Source organism: Aptenodytes forsteri, unplaced genomic scaffold (genome assembly GCF_000699145.1).
Source record: "Aptenodytes forsteri isolate BGI_AS27 unplaced genomic scaffold, ASM69914v1 Scaffold184, whole genome shotgun sequence".
Classification (NCBI taxonomy): Eukaryota; Metazoa; Chordata; class Aves; order Sphenisciformes; family Spheniscidae; genus Aptenodytes; species Aptenodytes forsteri.
The window spans coordinates 3,578,258-3,601,300 of record NW_008796078.1 but is presented as its reverse complement, the minus strand read 5'-3'; the positions used below and the strand labels follow the sequence as shown (position 1 = coordinate 3,601,300).

At 40.0% G+C, this 23,043-nt stretch overlaps 1 protein-coding gene across 1 annotated transcript in view; it reads left to right on the top strand.

Moving 5' to 3' along the window:
- The window catches only part of SLC9A9 (solute carrier family 9 member A9), a 239,639-nt gene that overhangs the window by 5,233 nt on the left and 211,363 nt on the right, over positions 1-23,043 (top strand). Inside the window, exons 2-4 of the mRNA XM_009286711.1 lie at positions 4,385-4,587; positions 8,608-8,685; positions 9,297-9,373. Coding sequence (XP_009284986.1) covers positions 4,385-4,587; positions 8,608-8,685; positions 9,297-9,373 — 358 coding nt within the window. The remainder of the gene's footprint in view (positions 1-4,384; positions 4,588-8,607; positions 8,686-9,296; positions 9,374-23,043) is intronic.

Below are 23,043 nucleotides of genomic sequence, written 5' to 3'. Positions count from 1 at the left end.
TTGGACTCCTAGAATACAAGATAGGTACTCTACTTTGTGTTAGTACACTCAAGTTTAGCCTTGCATAAGAGTTTGCATTTACAATTACCTACATCCTTAACTGACGTAATACTATGTGAAACTTTTTTATTCATGCTAACCAGTACCTTAGTATAATACCTACTTGTGATGTCAGGTAACGGATGCTGCATCATTCCTGACTCATCTTCAGGGAGTTTTAACAGACGAATTCCTAGACTTACATGGTAAAGCCAGGCTTTCTGTGCGTGCCACTATGAAATCAGAACTATTTGCACAGAAGGTATGTTTTTACATACATGTTTTTACATACCAAAGTCCATAGAACTTTGTGAGAAAATTTTCATGTTTAATTATTCTGCCACGAAACACCGATTGCAAGGAAATTAGAAATTATTAGTCTTTTTTCATAGTAGATACATCCAAATGATATTTCCCAATTTTTTTTTTTTCTTTAAATGGACTATAAAGAATTTTTCAGAAGATACATTACAAAAGCATGATTTCAGTTTGGAAGGAGGACTAGTGAAAAGGAGAATACATTTTACACCTATTTAAAAATGAATTCTTTCTATTAGAATATAGACTGGGCTCCTGAATTCTATCATGAAAGAAATGTTATATAATGATTTAAAGCAGAAAGTGCATTCCATAAATGATACACCTACTAAAATATTAAATACCCTCTTCCCAGATTAATTCACTGGGGGTTTTATACAGGGTCTTTGGCACATTTATTATTCCTGAAGCAAGAATACAATCCCATCACTTATATTGACTCTTGCAATATAGTCCAGTGATAGCAATCGTCTTTGTCTGAACCTTCCATAGAGCATTTGAGAATATTCTGAATCAATCCATCATTATGGATCCTGTCCACATTTTGTTCAAATTTAATACATTATAGAATTTCCTTGAGAGCTACGAGGACCTCAAAGCCCCACTGGTGCCCTGAGAATATTGATTGTTAGAATCTTCTCTAATGTAATTTCTCCAGTATGTGTATGCTGTTGGATACTCTCACAGTTTCCTTGTTCTTTCATGATCATTTCATTATTTGTGTGGCTCTGTACATTATCCGGACCTGGACTCCGTCAGAGGATAAGATCTAAAGCTGGTAGAAGAAAACCCAAAAGACAAACTTGAATTCCAGTTGTAAATCTGAGTCAGTGTTGATCTTTATTTCTCTGCAGTTACTGTTATCATATTTTAAAAAAATTCATTTTCTGCAAATGGATTTATTTCTACTCAAGAGCTGTCTTGCAGGACTAGGATCTAAAAGTTTGCATTTGTTTCCATTCTAGAAAATTCCTACAGAGGCAGTTTGGGACTACAGCTGAAGATAACATAGCTTCTCAGAATACAGAATAAGAACAGCCCTCTACTCCTAGTCTAAACTTGACACTACGGGCTGAAATAACTTGCCCTTGAACAAGTCAATGCAATTGCATTACTATAATAGAGAACATCCATTTTCAAAAGTTTGCATTTGTTTCCATTCTAGAAAATTCCTACAGAGGCAGTTTGGGACTACAGCTGAAGATAACATAGCTTCTCAGAATACAGAATAAGAACAGCCCTCTACTCCTAGTCTAAACTTGACACTACGGGCTGAAATAACTTGCCCTTGAACAAGTCAATGCAATTGCATTACTATAATAGAGAACATGCATTTTTGTTTTTAAAACTATCACACAGAATTCGGTTCAAAGTACATGCTATGTTAGCCAATACAACACATATACTAGGAATCTCAAAATGATGTAGGACACAGTAGTCCACCTGGCTGTACAATAGAGATTGTAAAGGCAATGTCAGCCAGTCTCCACTGATCTCCCTTGAGCAGTTCCGTGTTGTCATTCTGAAAGTTATGATGTGTACAAGCCATGGAAACAGTTAAACTTCAAAGGCTAAAAAATAAATCAGAAGAAGAACCCTGAATAGCAGGATTTAAACTCTTATTTTTAAAATCACGTTCATGTTTTTAGCTCTTCATTCATTATTTTTGAGCTCTCAGTTAAAAATAGTGCTATTTCCTTAAAGTCGTCTTTTGTATGCAGCAAGAAGACTGTTACTTGTACAAATAAGCATGATGCTCATTGGTGCCGGTATAACACAAACAAGGCTAGTAGAAAAAAAAGATTACTGTCCTACATAATTTTGGAAGACACAGTGTGAGGGACTAGGTAAAACTATCCAGAAAAAGGCGGGTTAGTAGGACAGATGCTGTAAACGAACAGGTGTTAGAGACCAGGAAATGCAGCACGACAAGAAGTTGGGCAACAGCAGAATAATTGTGTGGGAAAGACAGTGAGGGACGTACAGGGAAATTGGGTAAGCGGACAGAGAGAATGCAGAAGGTCAGAAAAGGGAAATGAAAGAGGAGACGATGGGATGGGTGAACAGGTTGTAACGGCACGTTCGTCTAACCAAACACTTCTTTTTCCTGACTATTTTCGAAACCTATTCCATCTTGTGACCTGATACTGATTCTAGCAAACTGCGTTGCCAAATATTCCTGTTCTTGCGTAGTCTTTCTGCCAGTGTCCTTGCACAGGCATTGGTGGACATCTGCAAAATATTTCTGTTACCTGAGCTGATTAAGTCTGTGTAATACCTGGTAACAGAAGTGCAACAGAGGCTGTAGTTTAAAACATTGAGCGATAGGAACAAAAATGGTAAAGGAAAAACGAAAAGTTTTCTATTCCAGAGAATGAGAAGGAAACATCAAGTCTTGTCCAAGCATCAAATGAAGTTGAATTTTTAATGTATTTGAAATTGAATTTGAAAATTAAGTATGTGGTTCTTCTAGAGGAAATCTAATAAAAATAAGATGAAAACCCTGACTGTTTTAACTAATTAATGGTTTCCTGGGTTCTGACTCATGATTTTGGACATCTGGGGCTGACCACTGTAGAAGTCATATTTCACAGTAGCACTTGCTTCCCTTTTCCCATACGTGCTTTCCCCCAAAATTTTGAAGAATTCTGTCTTTTACTACAGCTAGATTTATTATCTGATTTAGTGCACAAATGCTGTATAACTTAAGAAAGTGGCCTTGGGATTTTCTATTGCTTATCTAAATCCTTTATTTAAAGAATTTAAAGAAACCAACCGTAGATACCAAACCAAACAATAGATACAAAACATGTATGCATATGCATACTAAACAAGCAATACAGCTGTTGTAGCATCAGTCCAGGAAGCTACAAACTTGCCATACGTGTGTGCTAGAAATCTGCAGTTCAGAGAGTCTCTGTTACAGGAAAATGTGACAATAATGGAGACATCCTATTTCTCTCTCTAGGCATTTATGATCACTTTTATCACCGTGGCATCTGATTGCTGGACAAAACTTAAAACTTTAACATCATATTTTTCAGATGCCTATCAGCTATTTCCTGTAATTTAATTTCTTTCTTCTCTTTCATGAGTAAGTATATCTATCTAGATGTTTAGATGTCTTCCATCAATATTTAAGCTGTGTATTCTTAGCATTTTATGAATGTGTTCATAATTAGTAACTGTAAAGCTGTTCATCATATACATGGGACTTAAAGCACATAACGCATAAAAGAAGCATGGAAATTAAATTTGAAACCAAATCCAAGTCTCTGAGGGTGGAAATAATCTCAGTAATGTTATCTAGCTAAATATTAGTCACCTCTCCTGAAGTAATCATGCAAGCTCCTGCTAGAGCCAACAGAAAGAAGCGCACCTTCCAGAGGACAATTGCAGAAGTACATTTTCCTCTCTGTTAACTGTAAATGGAGCGAAAATGTCTGTCTTAGGTAACAGTCCTTAATTGTAGATAATCAAATCAATTAATCCCAGTCTTAATCTTCCTTTCCTTCTTCCTGCTTTTATTTTGCCATGTTTATACAGTCTCAGAAATACGTTCTTCTGCAGAAAGCAGAATGCGCCTGAGGACACCGCGTCAGAGTTTTGGCCCCATGAGTGAAGGGTGTAAAATCACCAGAAGCACAGCTGATTTTCGTATGCTCCGTACAGCACATTAGTTATGTAGGCATCCCCCCTTCTCTACGTATCTATTGAAAATGCGGTGGTTGAGCAACTCAGTTAATAACTATATCAGAATGATGCCAGCAACTGGGTCACAAGGAGTACAGCTAAGCATATGTCAAACCAACATCTGTATTCTAATGAAATGACCATTTTGGAAGAATATTTTATGGTCATCCATGAAGTGTGGGGTGAGGTGTACCTCTGTGAAGGTGGAAACACTGAGAAAGTGGTGTCCTAGCTTTAACAGAGTTAATTTTTCTTCGAATCGGTAATTGTGTAGCATCAGATACTTAAAAGTACCTGAATCTCTTTGGTTTTGTTTTTTCTTTTTACTCTCCAGGCCTTGTAATGGGATTAATTATACGATACGCAACAAAAGCATCAGATGTTGAAAGTGGAACTGTTTATGAATGTGAAAAGCTGACATCTGGGCCATCCACTCTACTTATTAATATAACTAATCAGGTCTATGAATATCAATACAAAAGAGAGATCAGCCACCACAATGTCAATGGTCACCAGGGCAATGCAATGCTTCAAAAGGTAAAACCTATCTTATTTTTGTTCTAAACTGTGTAAGGTATTTCTTTTATTTATACCCTTGAGAAAGGAAAACAAGTTTCAAGCTAAAATGCGACACAGAGAGAGAGAGGCTATTCTGAATTCAGGGTGAGAAGGGTAAGCGAGGAAGGAGGACAGGAAAGGAAATAAGGTGCGGTAGAAACCTGACCATCATTTAGTGTACAACTGGCTGTATGCTTGCAGAATAGCTGCCTGAACCCTTAGATGACAGTCGCACCTCCTGCGGACACTGAGTTCACTTGCAGGTGCAGCTGTTACCTTGGATTCATCGCCACCAAAACTTTATAAACCCCACTCGTATCTTTATTTGTCCTCTGTCTAAAAAGTGACTTGCTCTGGCAGCATAACGCAAGGGAGGTTTTACCCCTGTATACAGCAGAGGTAACTACAAACTCTAAACGTTTTACAAAATACAAACTTGTAAATATGTAAACTTCCACAGATAAGGGTTTGGGGTTTTTTTATAACGCTTAAACGCATTACAGAGTTCTCATCCATTCATTCGCTACTGTAGTGGTCCTCAGCGGGGATTTCACTGGCTCTCCCCAAGCTTGGGCAGTCAGCATTGTGGCAACTGAGGTTGGATGCAAAAAGGGAAGTGTGGGAGGAAGTTTACAGTCTTCTACAATGTCATGGCCTTTTCTGTTTTCCAGTATATAACAATTAAAATACTTTATTTTGTTAGCATGTTCTTTCCCCCTCCCCTTGCAATATTGACTTCTTGTAACGTTCACTTTCTTAAAAAATGACAGCAATTTAAAGAACTCATGAGTGCAGAGGGACTTTTTAAAACCTGGATTTTATGCTCAAAGACATCACGTATTCACATGAAGCTTCTAAGCCCTTACCAGTGTTTTTTTACAATATTGCAATATATTATTTTGCTTTTTTCCAAGTATTACTGTTTATCTAGCACAGTAATACATGTTCCTGTGTACTATAGTGGTTATCATTGTAAAAACATTTAAGTTATGCTTAGAATGTACACTCAGCAGAATTAGGATCTTGCCATCTGCTCAAATTCCTTGCTGATGCAGCACCATTGTGTGCCTGTCTGTCGTCACTGCCAGACTCTTGCCATTCTCAGAAAGAACCAGACTGTCAAGGACTATTAGAGCTGTGGTGGGTGGAGACAGGAAAATACTGTGGCAGTCAGACTAGTCAGATTTTGCTGAATCTTCATCCTTTTTCCTGCTAGTTGGTTGCAAGAGGTTTGTCTTAGTCAAAGTGTGTGTTTAGTTTCCGAGGCACATGTACTAATCCCTTACATTTGAACATCTTCATCAAACCTGGTATACTGCAGCTGACTGGGGTTATGAGGAAGGAGGAGCGCTAACTCGCACAGAAGTTGCTGTTGCCCTTACAGGGGAATGCCCAATCTTCCTTCCATAGTCTCACTTTGCTGGAAGATTCTTAAAAGTCTCAACTGTGAGCTGTGGGTTTCTTTATATTACTGGAGAGGCCTCAGCCTGCCTGGATTTTCACTCCTTTTTCCTTTAAAATTATCTGGCAAATGCCCTCTTAAAAAGAAAATAAATAAAAAAGGAAAGAGGGAGGAGTTCACCAGTATTTAGGAGACAATAACAATGCCTGGCAGCCTTCCTCACTGGCAAAAGCACGAACATAAAAAACAGAAAACACGATCACACCATGCTCTGGTTTTTGTACAACGGTAATTCCCTTTTGACCTCGGTATAAGAGTTTACTAAGTGCGTTTATCAGAAAGAATAGACTGTGCCATGACTTACAAACGTGTATCCTTTAGAACACGGTTTTGAATAATAAAACATGCAGCCAGGATTTCTGATGCCTATGGAAAAAATATTTTAATATATTTGCTGAGTTAATTCCAAAATTAACATTTGAGGCTGTTAGTTCATAAGTGAAGAAAATCCTTTTTCTATCATGTTTTCAGTGAAGTTACCAGCATAGCTGAAGTTGCCGGCACATTATTTGCCAGCTAGTTTTTTGCAACTTTATAATTCAAAGTAAGCGGAATGGAAAAAAAGGCTGAGCTCTCACTTCCTGTTTATCAAATGGAGCTATCTGTTAGTAAGAAGACAGAAGTAATTTTGTAGGCAGGTCTTACTCTTTTGAAGCTAAATAATTCACCTAGAATTCTGCAGCCTTAAAATATCACTTTATCTGAACAAAGGAGCTGCAAACCATTACATTAATTACATCCTGTCTCCTTTAAAAGTATTGGTATAATATAGCCCGCTGACAGAACAGTAAACAGTACACAGGCTTATTACAATATTTTTTCTCCAGCAATTCTGTGGTTTCTGTTTTACTGAAAGCCACTTGTAATGAAGTGCAGTGACTGAATATTGTCCCTGGTCTCTCTCTGTGCCTGAAGTTGAAGGCAAACATGAACAGTGTACCGACAACAGCTGCAATAAGAACTTCTTGCCTTGCCTAACACCATCCTCATTCTAGCATTACTTTAAAAAATTTAGTGGGTATTTTATAAACTGTTTCTGGCTGTTGTAGAAACAAAAATGTATGTTTCACACGAACAGGGCTGACCTTACACAGGCATTTGAGTGTAACAAACTGCATAACAGAGGACAAAGTGGTGTCTGCTGCTGTGCCAGCCAGTGGCTTGGAAGAGGAACCACCAAGACACTAACCCCGCAGCATACCTTCAGTTCTGAAAGCGAAGAGCACCTTAGCTATGTCTTTGCAGAAAATCCAGTTAGTCTTTGCAGAATGGCTGAACCTAGTCCTTAGCTTATTGAGGACATAAGGAAACCCCTTTGCCTCAGTGTCTGTGCCTCTCAGATTTCATAACACAGTGATATGTTGCATCTTCAGTAACGCAGAGATAGGTAACTGTCATCAGAAGCAAATTGGAGTTTCATTGCCATGACAACATGACTTACGATGTCAGCACATATGAGGATGTTACCGGTAAATTAGTTGAGCTGCTAATAATTCAGGCCGTCACAAAACCCTCAAATCAAAATCTGGAAGAAAAGGCTTTATGCCATTTGTGAATTTCATGTCTGTGTAGGCAGTCCTTTTGCCATAAAGGACAATTTGTACTTTGCTAAACTTACATTTTGTTAGGAATTAGAAATTGCTAGTTACTGTGAAGAGTCTAGAGTTTGTTTTGTTGCAGTCAGGCCAAAACTGATTGACTGGATAGGACAGATTATATTTTACGAGACGTGTTACAATGGAAATGATGCTAGAGAAGCAATCAGCAGATTTACTGAGAAACTTTAGAGCAATAGAAACCTGTGCTGGCAGGTTAGCAGAACTGATTATACAATTACAGTTTAATGAGTTATGTCGCATCTGAGCTACATTACCTAGCCATGTGAATGTTCCTTGCCTGCTGAAAGTGTGAGGTAAAATATATTTTTGATCACTTTTAGGTTAACTCAAGTGAATAATGAAGGTGGTCAAAGAGCGCACAGTTTTCACGTGCAGTAGTTCAAGAAAGCACATGTTAGCCAGCAGTTCATTAAGCAACATTAGCAAGCTCTGTCTGTGCCTAAACAGATATGCTTCAAAGGAAACATTGCGTTGGCTTTGGTAGTGCGGGTCTTTTCTTTTATCACCACTCTGTTTGTGGGGAATTGAGGCGCAGCACTGATGGTGCGTCTGTCCTGAAACTGAACAGGTAGTCCATGTCTGAACCGGGAGTTAGGCCACGGGACTATCAAGTTGGATGTCTGGTAGTGCAGATACGTACTATCACAGGTAACACTGCTTGTATGTGTTCCCTGTAAAACAGTGCATGACTGATTTCCTTCTTTAAGGAATACTTTTCAAGTAGTATTCTACATATATAAGCAGTAAGGAACTACACACTAATACTTGTAAGAAAACAACTCAGAATAACATTCTGGCCTGCAGACATTGAAGCTGATCCTGAGATTAATCCTGATAAGAAGTTACAATTAAAACCTATCCTGTCAAATTAAATGCTACTTTATTTGTCCTTACCCTCTCTTTTGTCCTTTCTGGCAGATGACATTCGATCCTTCCATCTTCTTCAATATTTTGCTGCCACCCATTATATTTCATGCGGGATATAGTTTAAAGAAGGTATGTGTCTCTTTCTTACATTACAAAAGTGACTGAACGTGATTGCTACTTTGTACATCCAACAGGCCAGTGACAGAAAAGAGTCAGTTAACAATTATATTGCATGGGAAGAACTTGACAGGAATGGAAGAAAATGAAAGATGCGTGGACCTCATCCTGCTCCCTTTCTGCATCTGTGCGAAGATTTGACTGTGCGGTTTATAACACTTGGGCATTCCTGTTTTCAGAAGAGACCACTTCGAATGTGGTGACGCTGCACGTAGGCAGCAGCCCATCTGTGTTTTGTATACCACGTGATCAGGACTTTGTTCAAGGGATGGGGTTATGATACTGTTTGCGTCAGATACTTTCAGTGTGAACTTCTGTTATGATCGTGAAGCATTTGGCTGGATACATAAAAGAGGGAATTTCGATGGCATTCCACCAGGCAAAAAATGAATCATCTTAAATTGTATTTTCCAAAATAACTGCTGAGGCTTATATTGTTTCATCTTATATTTGAGATACGGGTTATAAAAAATGGCACTTCTAGATGCAGTGTTTCAGCTTGGTCTGAATGTTCTTTTATTGACTGTATTACAACGAACTTTTTTCCAAACTTTCCTCCCCAGAGACATTTTTTTCGTAACTTGGGATCGATTTTAACCTACGCCTTTCTGGGAACTGCCATCTCCTGCATTGTCATAGGGTAAGTGAATGCCTTCTGCTATTATTGCTGAAGTCATTATTAGTGCTTGGTATTTTTTTCAATTAAAAACTAAACTGTAAAAAGAATTGCAGACCCTGCATGGTCAATATACTTCATAACTTGTGTAACAGATAAAGTAATTCCTGATCAGGGAATGCTGAGATGGAAAAGGCAAAACTCTTGGATTGTAAGAGCTGTCTAGGGCATTCAGGAAATTGCGTCCCTCATTTCTGGTCTGTGGCTGACGTAAGCATGAACTGCTTTCTACAACCCTGTAGCTTTAACCATCTGTCCTGAGAAATAGAACCATTCTCTCGATTGAAATTCCGTGCTTCTCACCAGAATTCCTTCTAGAGGAGAGCAGATCTCTAACAGAAAAGGAAGCACTTTAAATCTCAAAAGCGGCAGGAACAGATACCTAGTGGCATATATGTAAAATAACTGGAGTAATTTCAAAGGCTAAGTGAAATTTTTTAGTTGAAGATGATGCAAAAAGCCCCAGTCTGGAACTATGTGTGAATTTAGCCTGGATATGACTAAATGGCTTCTGCAGAAAAAGAGGAAGGGAAAAAAGCAGAGGGGCAAAAAATCCTGTTTTATTTCCATACCTCCTTAGTGAAAAGTTTCTAATTTTGTTTCAAAATTTGCCTAATTAAAGAAAAGATTTGCTAGTCAGAAATGGATTATATATTTCCAGACTGGAATGATGTGACACTTTTGTTTGTCTGTTTGGTTAGCTCAATCAAAATTAAACAAACCATTTAAAAATCCTTTTGGATCTCAAAAGTGCATGGTTTTCACAATACTTACGAATACCACACAGACACTTCAGCTCTCGTGTTCTGGGAAAATTCCTGATGCAGGTGAAAACAAATGAACAGAGTTGGATTCTGCAGCGAGTGGGTATCGGTGCCTGCACAGAGCCTCACTGAGAAAAGCAATGTGCTGTTCACAGTCTAACCTTAGCATCATTAGGCATCCCATGGCATTTCGGAGCTAGGGAGTGGTGCAGAGACAGCTGAGCTAGCTGAGTCTGTATGGTCCGTGGAGGTGATGAAGCAGTGCTGCATGTAAGTGAGTAAGTCTTGCTGAGAGGCCTTGATCTTGCTGGGATTGTGCAGGGTCACAATGGGAAAAAGTCATGGACTTTCTGGCGTGCAGGTTTTAGACAGGAAGCATACTGCGTCTTGTAGGATTTACTTGATGTCCTGGGCTGTAGAACTCTGAAATGTACTGTTTAAATCTCTGCATGATATGGAAAGATTTATGGAAACGCTTCAGTTTTTGTGAGGGTGCTTGAATTTAAAACTGGTCAAAATTCTGTACCTATGAACAGCACTTTCAAATTATAGAAACAATTAATTTTTTATTTCTGTCTTTTCCCTTTCTTTATAATGGACCTTTAAATAAAGATGTCTATATGTGCTGCATCAAGGTATAAGCTCCTTGCTGGCGTTATTATGAGATGGAACTTTCTCCTTTAATGTCATTTTGATAATAGTAAAACACATGAATGTCCTATAACTTAGAGTTCAATGATTTTAAAACTGTTCTTTCATGGGTATGTCATCATATCTATCTTGACATCCTAGATTCCTAATAATCAAGCAGCTTAGTAAGCATAATGTACCTGAGGCACTGTGGCTATTAAATGTTCTGCAAGCTATGGTCACTCCAAATGTCACGAAATTTTAGACTCCACAATGAAAAGCAACATTCAAAGTATGATCACCTTCTGTGCTGAAACACAAAGGAGTGCAAGCTCTGTATGTGGCTGTTTCCCCTTCATGTGAAGGGGAAACTGCTGAAGATCTATGAGCTAAGGAGAAAGGATACCTTTGATTTCAGACACAAATCTGTAACCCAGGAGACATTGTGCCATGTGGCTCATTTGTTGGAAAGGAAAAGCTTACTCCTGCTTTTCTTTCTGAAATTTTGCTTTCCTTGAGAGATGGCACCTCATCATCCTCTGACCTCTCCTATTGCTTGTTCTCCTCTGGAGAAGGATGTGAGGCGGAAAGCTCTGGATCTTGGGAATCCTTCTTTTCTAATGGGAACAAGCATGGAGTTGTAAAGACCCAGAATATACGGGATTCCACAAAATGACATAATTAAACAATCAGAACAATTTCCTGCCTGGTTGCTTGGTGTCCCTACATTTAAACCACTCTATTAATTTCTTTGTGACGTTCTACAGCTTGTGATAGAGCTCTGAAAGCATTTATCCACGTGAAGAATCCTTCTTTTCTAATGGGAACAAGCATGGAGTTGTAAAGACCCAGAATATACGGGATTCCACAAAATGACATAATTAAACAATCAGAACAATTTCCTGCCTGGTTACTTGGTGTCCCTACATTTAAACCACTCTATTAATTTCTTTGTGAAGCTCTACAGCTTGTGATAGAGCTTTGAAAGCATTTATCCACGTGAAAGAGAAATAGCAGTATCGTAGCACTGTCACTTCGGGGGGTGAATGCCTGCATCATAGATCCATGAAGATCACAGCTTGGACAGCTGCACCACTCATATGTTTCCCCCATCTTTATCTGCAGTAATATACACCTCAGTAAGACCCCAGCTCTTGGAGTTGCTTCTTTTAATATACATTTATATGGCCAAAAGCATCCCTAAGGTTGGAATTATAAATTCAGTAAAAAATCTGCATCCTGATAACAGTTTGAGCTGAATGCTAGCACATTACTGAGGCAACAGTGGTTATGGATCTCATTAGGACTCTTCCTGTGCTTCCTCTCACTTGTCTTAGCCATTGAACATTTCTCTCCTGTAAACCAATTGCTAATGGCTCTGTGAGGCTGCAGAAAAGCAGTAGGGCTGTCCAGCCCAGTGATGTTCTTAAACATGCATTTGGTTTCTGAGCTCCGACGTGTCATTGCCCTTTGCAAATGGAAAATGTCAGAGCAGCTTTGATAAGCTTGTTAAAAGAAACATAATATATTGAGTTTAGCCTACATTCCAAATACTGTCATTCCTGTATCCATGTTATTTTATCTGAAACGGAATAAATGCAGATAGAATCTACTACAGAAAGTTCCTACTAGGTCCAGCAATTCAAAGTTCAAGCCACAGTCAGGGATAAAGATCCAAAGGAAACCCTAAGGTAGAAGAGTAAGCACTGTGCAGCACCGGGCCTTGTACCGTGTTCCATACAAACCCACAACTCCCACTGAAATAATTGCAGAGAAGGCAGAAAATATATTCAGAATAGGGCTTGTATGAATGTGAAGCACGTTTGCATAATGTACACGTCAGGATAAGAATGAGATAATGAGAGCATGAAGAAGAAAGATGATATAAAAACTTTACTGAAGGGAACTAAAAATAAGTCCTAAAAGAAAAACATATCCTAAGAGAGAGGGGATGAAGAGCTACAGCTGTTGCAAAAGAAAGGACAGAGGTACTTGTAGATTGCATTGCTGTAGACAAATACTTGTGCATAGGTATGATTAAACATGTGCTTACTTTTTATTATATAGGCACAACACATATACATGTAGAGTACATCAGTATACACAGGCTTAGACTCTCTGCAGCCTCATTGGGACTGTGCTCTTCCTGCCAGACTGCATTACAAAGCACCCCATTGTGAACTCCTCCTGCGGGGCTCGCTGTCGTCACAGGGCACAGCCTATAACAAGGAAGGACCAGACCTCTCTTTGTAAATGAGAAACAGCTGGGAAATATCAGTAATAAAGAACAGGAACATCATTTGGATTGTGCAAACCCTTCGAGTGCTAAAAAGTTGCCATGGAACACACTGATACAATGGTGCCTGTCTCCTCTTTGTAAATCTTTGCTTTTGTATGAAAGGTTGTCTTCTGGCATCGAGAAAGAGGAACTGTGTGGAATTTGAGTGAAAAGGCTATAATCAGATATTCCCACTGAGGGCAGTGAAGGAAGGGTAAGAGGGATTGCTTTTTTTTTAGTAAAGGCAGTGCCGAAATATAATTGCTTTCAACTAAATACTACTCTAAGGAATGCCTGCCCATGTTAGCTGTAGTACTGTCCTCAGCCACTTAACACACACGCAAGTTATAGCAATTCCCAAGCTCTCCCAGCTAGGCCAGATTGCACCCTTTGTACCAAGTCTGACTAGCAAGGATCCATGCAGAGAGATCCCATGAGGGAAAGGAGAAATTCCCCCACTCCAAGCCATACCGACTTTGCAGAACTGCTGAAGTTGTCCCCTTCATGGTGAACAGAGTCTGCTGACTCTGGGTCTGCATCTGGATCATATAAGATTCAGTCTCTCAACAGATCTTTTCTCTGCCAGTGGTTTCAGCTTCCCATCTCCTAAAGAATAGTGTGGGACGATCAGTGAGACAGCGTTTTACTCCTAAGAAAAATCATACAGGTTAAGTCTCTCTGAGGCCTTCTCCAATACAGGGTGGGCAGTCTCTTGCTGTCGTAGACTACTTGAGTTTCACAGACTCAGAGAATAATTTAGGTTGGAAGCAATGTCTGGCTGTCTGCAGTCCAACCTCCTAATAAATGCATGACTGGCTTTGAATTTAAATCCACTTGCTCAGGGCCCTGTCCAGCTGAGTTTTGAATGTCTTCAAGAATGCAAATTCCACTGGCTCTCTGGGAAACCTGTTCCAGTCTTAACCACACTCACTACAAAGATTGTTTTTCCGTATATCCAATTGGAATTTCCCTTGCTTCACCTTGTAACCATTGCCTCCCACCGTTTCGCTATGCATCCCTCAGAAAGTGCCTTCATCTTCCCTATAACCACCTGTTAGTTGAAGACAGCAGTTAGCTCCCTTCCTAGTTACAAGAGAAAAGATGAACCGCTCCATAATCTTCCCCGATTGACAACTCAGCCCTTTGTCTCTTCTCATACATCATGCCTATCAGCGCCCTAATTATCTTGGTGGTTCTCCGCTGGATTGTCTCCTATCAGTCTTTCTCGTACTGGGGGTCCAAAACTGGAGACATTATTCCAGATGCCACCTCACAAGTGCCAAGAAGAGACTAATCGCTTCTCTTGACTTGCTCACTACACTCCCATGAACACAACCCGGTTTGCAGTTAGCCTTCGTAGCTGCAATTATGAAGTTCACTTCTGACTCATGTTCAACTTGTTATCCACCAGGACTTCAGGGGTTTTCTGCACGTAGCTATCTAGCCGGTCATGCTCCTGTGTGACTGTTCCATGGGGTTATTCCTTCTTTGCAATATTTATCTGGATATTAGCTATGTACTGATGACTGACTGTAAGTTGAAGCAGCACTGAGCTGATGCTACTCAGTGAGCCCATGAAAACTGGGCTGCTGAAAAATTAAATTAACATCTGTCCCCTCTTGCCTTTGTTGGTTTTTATTTTACCTTTTAGGAAGAAGCAGGGAGAAGGGCCTAACTTCAGCTTCTGCAAGGAATAGTGTTCTCTTCCCTTAGATTTTATTTTTAATAAACTGTGCTATCTGATGGGATGCATCTTCCAGAATTGATGCCTGTGATAGGTATTTCAGTTTTGATAATGGAAGAGTGCTCAAGTGTTTGGAAAAATCTTGAGACTATGGTAACAACCCATCAGAGCAACATATGAGGTACTGAATGGCAGGGCAAGTAGAAAGATTTGCATTTTTTTTTCCCCTCCTGAAATCATCTTTAATTCTTAGATCAGCATTCTCAGTGCCAGCCAGGGCCAAGATGCCTATGCACAGGAGCACTGACTTCATAAAGGTGGCCTTATCTGTGATTTTTTGATTCGGTTTCACTTGGGTTCTCCCGAATTGCAATGCCAAAACCACATTTTAGATATTCAGAATGCAGCATGTTTGCAGTCATTTACTCATATTTTTCCAGCCTGCCTAGTACATTTGGCAAGGCCTGATTTTACTGGAATGAAAAGCTCTCTGAGTGTGCAACTCAAATAGCAAACGTATTTGCAGACAACTTAGGCCATTTGATCTGTCTTTGTGGCTGCAGTGAGAATTTTGCTTGAATAAAGCTGAGATAAAAAATAGGGTTTGGATCAGAAAAAAATAGAGTAATTGTAGTTTCAAGACACTGAAGTTACAAAATACAAACAGCTGATAATACTGGTGGTAGGAAGAGTCATTTGTCGTGGTTTAACCCCAGCCAGCAACTCAGCCCCACCCAGCCACTCACTCAATCCCCCCCCCCCGGTGGGATGCGGGAGAGAATCAGAAGGGTAAAAGTGAGAAAACTGCACCCCCAGCCTGCTCGCTGGTGGGGTGGGGTGAGAAGCAGAAAAGGCCTTGACTCTGTGTAACAAAAACATCCCTGTGTTATCAGCACTGTTTCCAGCACAAATCCAAAACACAGCCCCATACGAGCTTGTGAAGAAAACATCCCTGTGTTATCAGCACTGTTTGCACAAATCCTCCCCTCCCAGCTTCTTGTGCCCCCCCAGCCTGCTCGCTGGTGGGGTGGGGTGAGAGGCAGAACAGGCCTTGACTGTGTGTCAGCACTGCTCAGCAGTAACAAAAACATCCCTGTGTTATCAGCACTGTTTCCAGCACAAATCCAAAACACAGCCCCATACGAGCTACTGTGAAGAAAATTAACTCTATCCCAGCCAAAACCAGCACACATTCCAAGAGCATCACTGTTTTAAGGGGAAAGATGTAGGTGTTTATATTAGCTACTCAGTTTGCATAGCCTTCTCTGGCTGGAGAGGTAGGACTTCTCCATATTCCAACTAGAGCCAAAGTTGGTTAGTTTGGCCTGATTAATTCCAGTACAAGTCTGTGAGCGCATGGATGCTTGCTTTAGAATAAGCATATCGGATTGTTTCATGGTAATCAGTGCTTAAAAGTGAACTTCTAATTAAAAAAACACATAGAATCAAAATATTTCCTTTGTGCATCTGTGTTTAACTGCAGTGACTAACAGTTTGGACAAAGCCTCTTCTGAAATTTAACTTAAAGTGTAAGGAATAAGTCATCATACTTGTTTTTCACAGGCAGTCAAGAATCCTTTCCCTTGCCATTCCTCAGCATTCTACAAATGAATATTCAAACACTTGTTGCATATGATCACTAAAAACTGAGATATAATATAATATAATATAATTATAATATAATATAATATTTTCTAAATTCTTTCTTTCAAAAACTGAATCTTAAATGAATTGAAAACCTGAATAATTTTTTGTTTCTATACACACACACACATATAAAAATATAAATTTATAAGAAAGAAAGAAAGAAATATCAAGAAATATCAAATACCACTTCAAATATTTTTGAGGAAAAAAAAGGCATGAGATTGGGTTTTCCATCATATCCTTTCTAACAAAGTAGACATTTTCCATTCAAATGTCTGTGGTATCGAGATTCCATCATCACGTGAAAATGTTTTTTCCTCACTCTTAACTGCACACTTTTAGCAGCCCCTCTTTGTGCCTCCTGAAGGAGGAAGGGGTGGGCTGAATTAATAACAGTGTTGCTAAAAAGCAGCAGGAGCAAGAAATGTTCAACTTTTCTTTACACAGTTTACATGGGTATGATGCATCCTGACATACCTATACAGCCAAAGATGTAGTTCTCTCATCAGTATACCTATCCAAACATACTCCTAAAGGTTAGGAGACAAATTCCTTCCACTGGCGCACCATTTAAACAGACTATTAACAATTAATCCTTTTTAGTAGAAAACAGTCTTTCAAAACAAAAAAAAAGTGTGACTTTTTTTGTGTGTGTGTGTAGCATTCATTTCCTCCTGAAAAGTTAGTTTATTTTACAACCTTTTTCTCAACAACAAGTAGCTTGCTCTGGCCTCACAGTAACATGAGACAGGACTATTGATATTGATATATTGATATACTGATATATTTACATATTCTCAGAAGACAGAGGTTCCCTCTCTCATTAAGCATGCGGCAGCGCACGCCTCAGAGGTTTAGCATGCAGTAGTTACATTTACTGAGCACTGCACGACTCTGAGGATATTCTTTTTTTTTTTCATAGATATTTCGGTAGTTTGGCAAATGCTAGATGGACATTTAGTTAGGTTATGGGTGTGTTCTATACTACTTTCTGACTGAAGCTTAATGGAATCTACAAATAGGGTCTGCTGATGTGAAACAGTATTGAGCTTATAATCTGACTCTTCTTTCTCATCTGAGGGCTATGGATAGGCTTTACAACTTGGAAACTAAACACTTGTAGCTATGTGCTTCAGCAGAGCAAAAACAAATGTTGTTTGGCTTGAATCTACTCTACAGTGCTATGGGATTCTTCTGGATTTTGGAAACTGTTTCTGCAAGGAAAAATGGGGCCAGGTTAATGGTAACAGAAAAAAAAAAATCTCTGTTACAGAGTTCTCCATAAACTAAGCAAATATCTTCACACGGATTATCTGCTGCTACACCACTTAAGCTCTTGCCTTCCCAGATGATAATTTTTGTACTAATTCAGAATTAGTTCATGTACAAGGAAAGTAGCATTTTTTTCCTAATTAAAATATTGTTTTCTACCACATGTTCCCACCAAATGAAGCAAAAAAACCCCAGGTCCATCCTTCCTCCACACGCCACTTGTAAATAGCAAATGCTTCACCTGCCCACAGGCAAGAAAAAAAGCTTTATTTTTGGTACAAAGAGAAACTGGTGAGGGGGAGTGTTAAAGTATCTTGGTGCTGTAGAGATTAACTGAGGGAGAAAGAGGGAAAAATTATATGCAGACCATTTGCCCTCCCCAGTGATAAAACCCCCTGAACATCAGATGTCTGGCTTTAATAAATTCTATTAATCTTTTGAAGCCAGATATTCAGCCTATGACTGGAAATAAAGACAAAACTAGTAAGCAGACATTCATTTGAATGCAGTATAACTTTTGTAAGTGTAGTACCTGCGTTGGTACCCTTTTTTGGTTTTTTGGCTGCTTTCATGTCCCATCTTGCAGTGAATGCAGGCGCTTTCTTTCAGTCATGAGGCAGTATTGCACCATTTTTGCATTGACTTGAGGAAACGCAACAGGCATGTTTTAGCTGAAGAATCAAGCTAAGTCTCTCCAGAGTTCTCCAAAGAAGACAACCTAACACTGAGCCCCAGCAGGAAAAGAATTGGTGTGTTTAGTTGTTAATGTGCAGCTCAGTGCCCCAGAGCAGTGGCTTTGATTCTTTAGTCAGTCCAAATCTAAAATAATTCTGTTGCAGTCTGTGGACTTGCAAACTGCAACTCACAGCTGCAGCTGCAAGGGGTAGTTCCTGCTTATCACTTTTGTTTAAAGGTGTTTGGTGAATCCAAAATGGGCTAGTAAAGTGTGAGTTTAGAGATGCTGGAAAATATACACCAGCTATGATATCGGGGAATAGGAATTTTGCAAAGGGAGTAAAAAAGGGAAGAGGCTTTCTCTTAGACGTAACTCTCAGAGAGTTCTAGCAGTTCTAAAAGTTATAAAGTAGTAAAAAAAGCCTCTAATTTGCATGACTTGTCAACTTATGGATAAGGAGCTGTGTTAAATCAAGACACTGAAATAAAATAGTGTTTCCCAGACCACTAACACCCACACAGAGCTGAACGTTCTTCCAAGAGTACTTTGATGCATTCAAGTATGTATGTGTGTTGCTGCAAGTTCAGTCAGAATTTGTAGCTATTTCGCAATAAACATCTGACATTGTTTACTGCGGCAGAGTTGATCATGCAGAAAACACAGTTTTTCTTCTCATAAACAGATGTGGTGAACAGCAGGGTGTAATTATTTGTATCTTCCAGAAGAACCCCTCAGCATACTAAGGATATTGAAAGAATTGTATTACAGGGAACACTAAAGGTGTGGGACTGCAGAGACAAAGAGAACCTGGAATACCAGGAGACTCATCTAAAATCAAAAGGATGTTTAATTTCATATTTGATATCCAGTAGGCTCTCCAGGAATCCAGCAAAAAAATTAAATCAGGCACCCTTCTGAAAAACGTGCAAATGGCATTTGTTGCAAAATAGGAAAAACACTTGGGTCCAGATATTTCCCAAGAAGAAACCCCACATTGGAGGGAAGAGGTTTTGGGGGTTTTTTTTTATTTGGTTTTGGGGGTTTTTTTACAAAGTTTCTTCCCAGTTGCCTTGGAAGTTGAAGGTTTTTACTGCAGGAATGAATACTTTTGGATAGATCTGCTAATGTCTTTTTCCCCAATCTTCATGGATCCTTTTAAGAATTGGCACCCAATGTGGTCTCCAAAGACTGCCATCCCCTCTTTCTCTGGCTACAGACCACCCACACACCTGTGCAACCCAGCTTCCTTGGCTGCAGCATCATTTGGAAGTCTCAAGTTTGCAAGCCTACTCTCGCAGTCTCTATATTAACTTTCAGGGAAAACATCTTTACAGAGCTTGTGAAATGGAAAATACGCATCCCTCTGGCCCCATACCCTCATAGTCCTCTGTCATTCTCAGAAGTACATACCCTCTTCCCAGAACAATTCCAGGCTACAGAGGAGATGAAAGCAGAAGGAAAAGGAGGTATGACGACTCTGGTGTATTTGTTCTTTTTCCATCTCCTACAGATATTCTTCCACACTGCATGAGAAACCTGCACACAAAGCATGTGACTGAGGAAGGTATCTCTCCTTCAACCCATGCTATGCATTGCATCAGGCCATACATAACTGTATGGCTTTACTAGGTGGTGAGCCATGCCACACTACCTTCTGAATCGAGATGGGCAATGACGTGACCTCTATCATGTACACAGGAATTTGTGAATTGGTTGCAAAATGCTTTGACCTGCTTCAGGGTGAAAGGCGTAACAGAAATTTAAAACAGAGGAGGAAAATCCTGTTCTACTTCAGTAGCATGGAGCTGCCCGCAATCTTTAGTCTCTTCAAACTGACCAGTTTACTGTTAGATAAAATGCTGACCAACATTTGGAAGCGTACAGGCAATAACTCACTGGAGTGCTTGACTTGGAGCAGAAAGGGAGGGGGTGACACAGATCTCCTGTTACCTTGACAATTTCATAATAAGCCAACTCAGAGGATGCTTTGTTCACCTACCAACCACCATTTTACATTTCCCTTTTCTGAGCCAGTTGATCAAATAGTACGCTTGCATCTGATGAATCTTTTACGGAGCACAACTGCTATTAGGCTGAAATGTTTTGTAAACACACCAGCTTTCATGATGGCTCTGGGATAGAAGCTACACTCAGTGGAGACAGAACCTACAAAAGCTGGTCTGATCGGATAGTCAGATTCTCCACAGTGATAAATAGATGACATTTAAATAACATACGGAGCTTTTCTTCAGCTCCTGATTGTTTCTGAGTATTACATTACAGCAGAACATATTCTGCCCCTAGCCCATTCCTTTCAGCCACTTTGTACTTTCAACTTTTCTACCACTTTTTCTTTTGATTCAATTATCTTAGTCCCCATCGTCCCATACCCAGCAACTAGCTGCCCAGGCAGTTTTTCTTTCTCCTCACCTTTTTTTTGAAATATGGAGTCTGCAATAAAAAAGTCTTACCGAAGAAAAACGACTAGGATTATTTCACTTCCTGCTGCAAGCAAGGACTTTATGCATGAAGATGGCTCTTAAAATGCTAATTAGCCTCTGCTCATAGCCAGCTCCATACCTTAAAAAGGAAAAATCACTTTTATTTCTGTAATATACTGATTGGGCATTTGCTTGCTCTTTGCACCATCACCTCTCCCCAGCTAACCACCCTCTCTCTGAAGCTTAGCAGCAACCAAAATTGAAATGTTAAAAGACCACAATCTCCACTCCTTTTTGACCTCTCCTTTATTGGGAGCATGGGTGCTTTTATCTGTTACGTGGTATTTATGGGCATGCTGCAAATTTTGAGCAGGATGATGTCACTGGTAAAAAAAACTTGATCTGTAAAAAGACAATGACTAATAGTGAAACTCTGCAACAAGGATATAAGGTCATATATAGACACACTGACTGACCTAGATACTGCACCATCGATGCCCTTTTGTAGCCCAGTTATGTTGTATGAGAGGATTGCTATTACTCAGACTGAAAATGAAAAACAAAATATTTTTTTGAATTATTCACGTTCCTTTCACCCATCCCTACAACCCACTCAGTGGTGAAAATAAGGAAAGACTCATTTTGCTGATGAATAGGGATTATTTTCAGAGTTCCATTCGTCTATTTGATTTAATCCAAGTGAGACTGCACGTGAAAACATTAGGTGCGTTCCCTGAGAATGACCTTCATTTATTTGATTTTGGGAGGGGAGTGTGTGCTTATGCAATCTCTATGGAACATAAGTATCAGAAAATAAAATTAGGAAAGCAGAGGAACCTATCTGACGTTGTTCAGTCCTCTTGCAAATCATGTCATCTGGTTTATGCAGTTACCCTCCGTTGTTCATCGGGATATGGATACAGCTGATTTCAGTTTCTCTCCCTTCAAACAACATTCTGAGTGAGCTCGCTCTTCACTGCTCTTTTGTCACAGTCACCGAATAATTTAGGGTGGAATTGACCTCGGGTCCAATCCCCTGATGAAAACAAGGGTAACTTCAAAAGTTAGAGCAGGTCACTCTGAGCCTTGTCTGGTCAAGTTTTGAATGCATCTCAGTATCCATCTCTGAGGAATAGCATTAGTAACTAAGTGCCAGCTGGATTTCAAACCAATGTTCATTACTTTTTGAGCCCAGCAGGAGACTGGGTTTTCCACCCACAAGTCCTTCTATGGTGAGTGACTTGATTTAACCAGCTTTCAGTAATCTTCCTATTAATGCTATCTTACCTGGCCCACACAGAAATCCACAATTTGTGCTGTAGCACAGCATTATTACATGTCGAACCTGTCTACTACATAGACCTTCTCATTCAAAGATTTTAAAATACCTTTTAAGTTCGGCTTGATTTCTAGGAAGCAGAATATTACTCTCACTTTAGATATGGAAAAATGCCCTTGCTGACAGGATGTGACTGTTCACGCAATGTCAGCAGCAAGGCTGGGAGGCAACGCCGAAGCCCCATGCCCTGCTCTAATCACTGGGCTGTGGTACGCCATTTGCTGTACAACTGCGAGTACCTGAAAAGCACTTTTTTTTGCCATCACCATTCAGGTGGCTCAAAAATTCACGTGCGATGGAAGAGGTTGAGGCTAGCATCAGAGGACTGCCAGAGCCAGAGGCCTTACAGATGTAGCTGGGTTAGTCAGGAGCTGGTTTCCCGCCCAAATCACAATCCCGTTTTGGCACCTTTCCAAAACAGCCCTCTGCTGCGGCCAAAAGGAACGTTTGTCTTTGATCCCGAGTCAGACATTCAGTTCAAGAGCCTTACTCATGGTTTGATGGAGACTCTGAATGTCCCATTTTGCTGTTGAACTTTGTCGTACGTTTAACATGCAGCACGTGTGGTTGTACTGCTTGTGAGCTCCTTCCCCTGTTAAAGATACAGGCCGTCGGCATTTCTTTCCACACGTGTCAGAGAGGAGGAGAAAAACCGCATCTTAACTACTTTTAAAACACAAATAAACTGTGAGAGAAACAGCAAATATAAGTACGTAACGATAGCATCCAGTACTGCAGCGAGAAAAACTTAAAATCATGCACACTTTCGCGCATGGGACGGCTGCCTGGGGCGTCCTTGCTCACAAGCACCGGGGGCCTAGTTCCCTGTCTCACACAGGCACCACCCGGCCCTCGCCTCACCTCAGCGCCGGCGGCAGGGCCCGGCGGCAGGGCCCGGCGGCA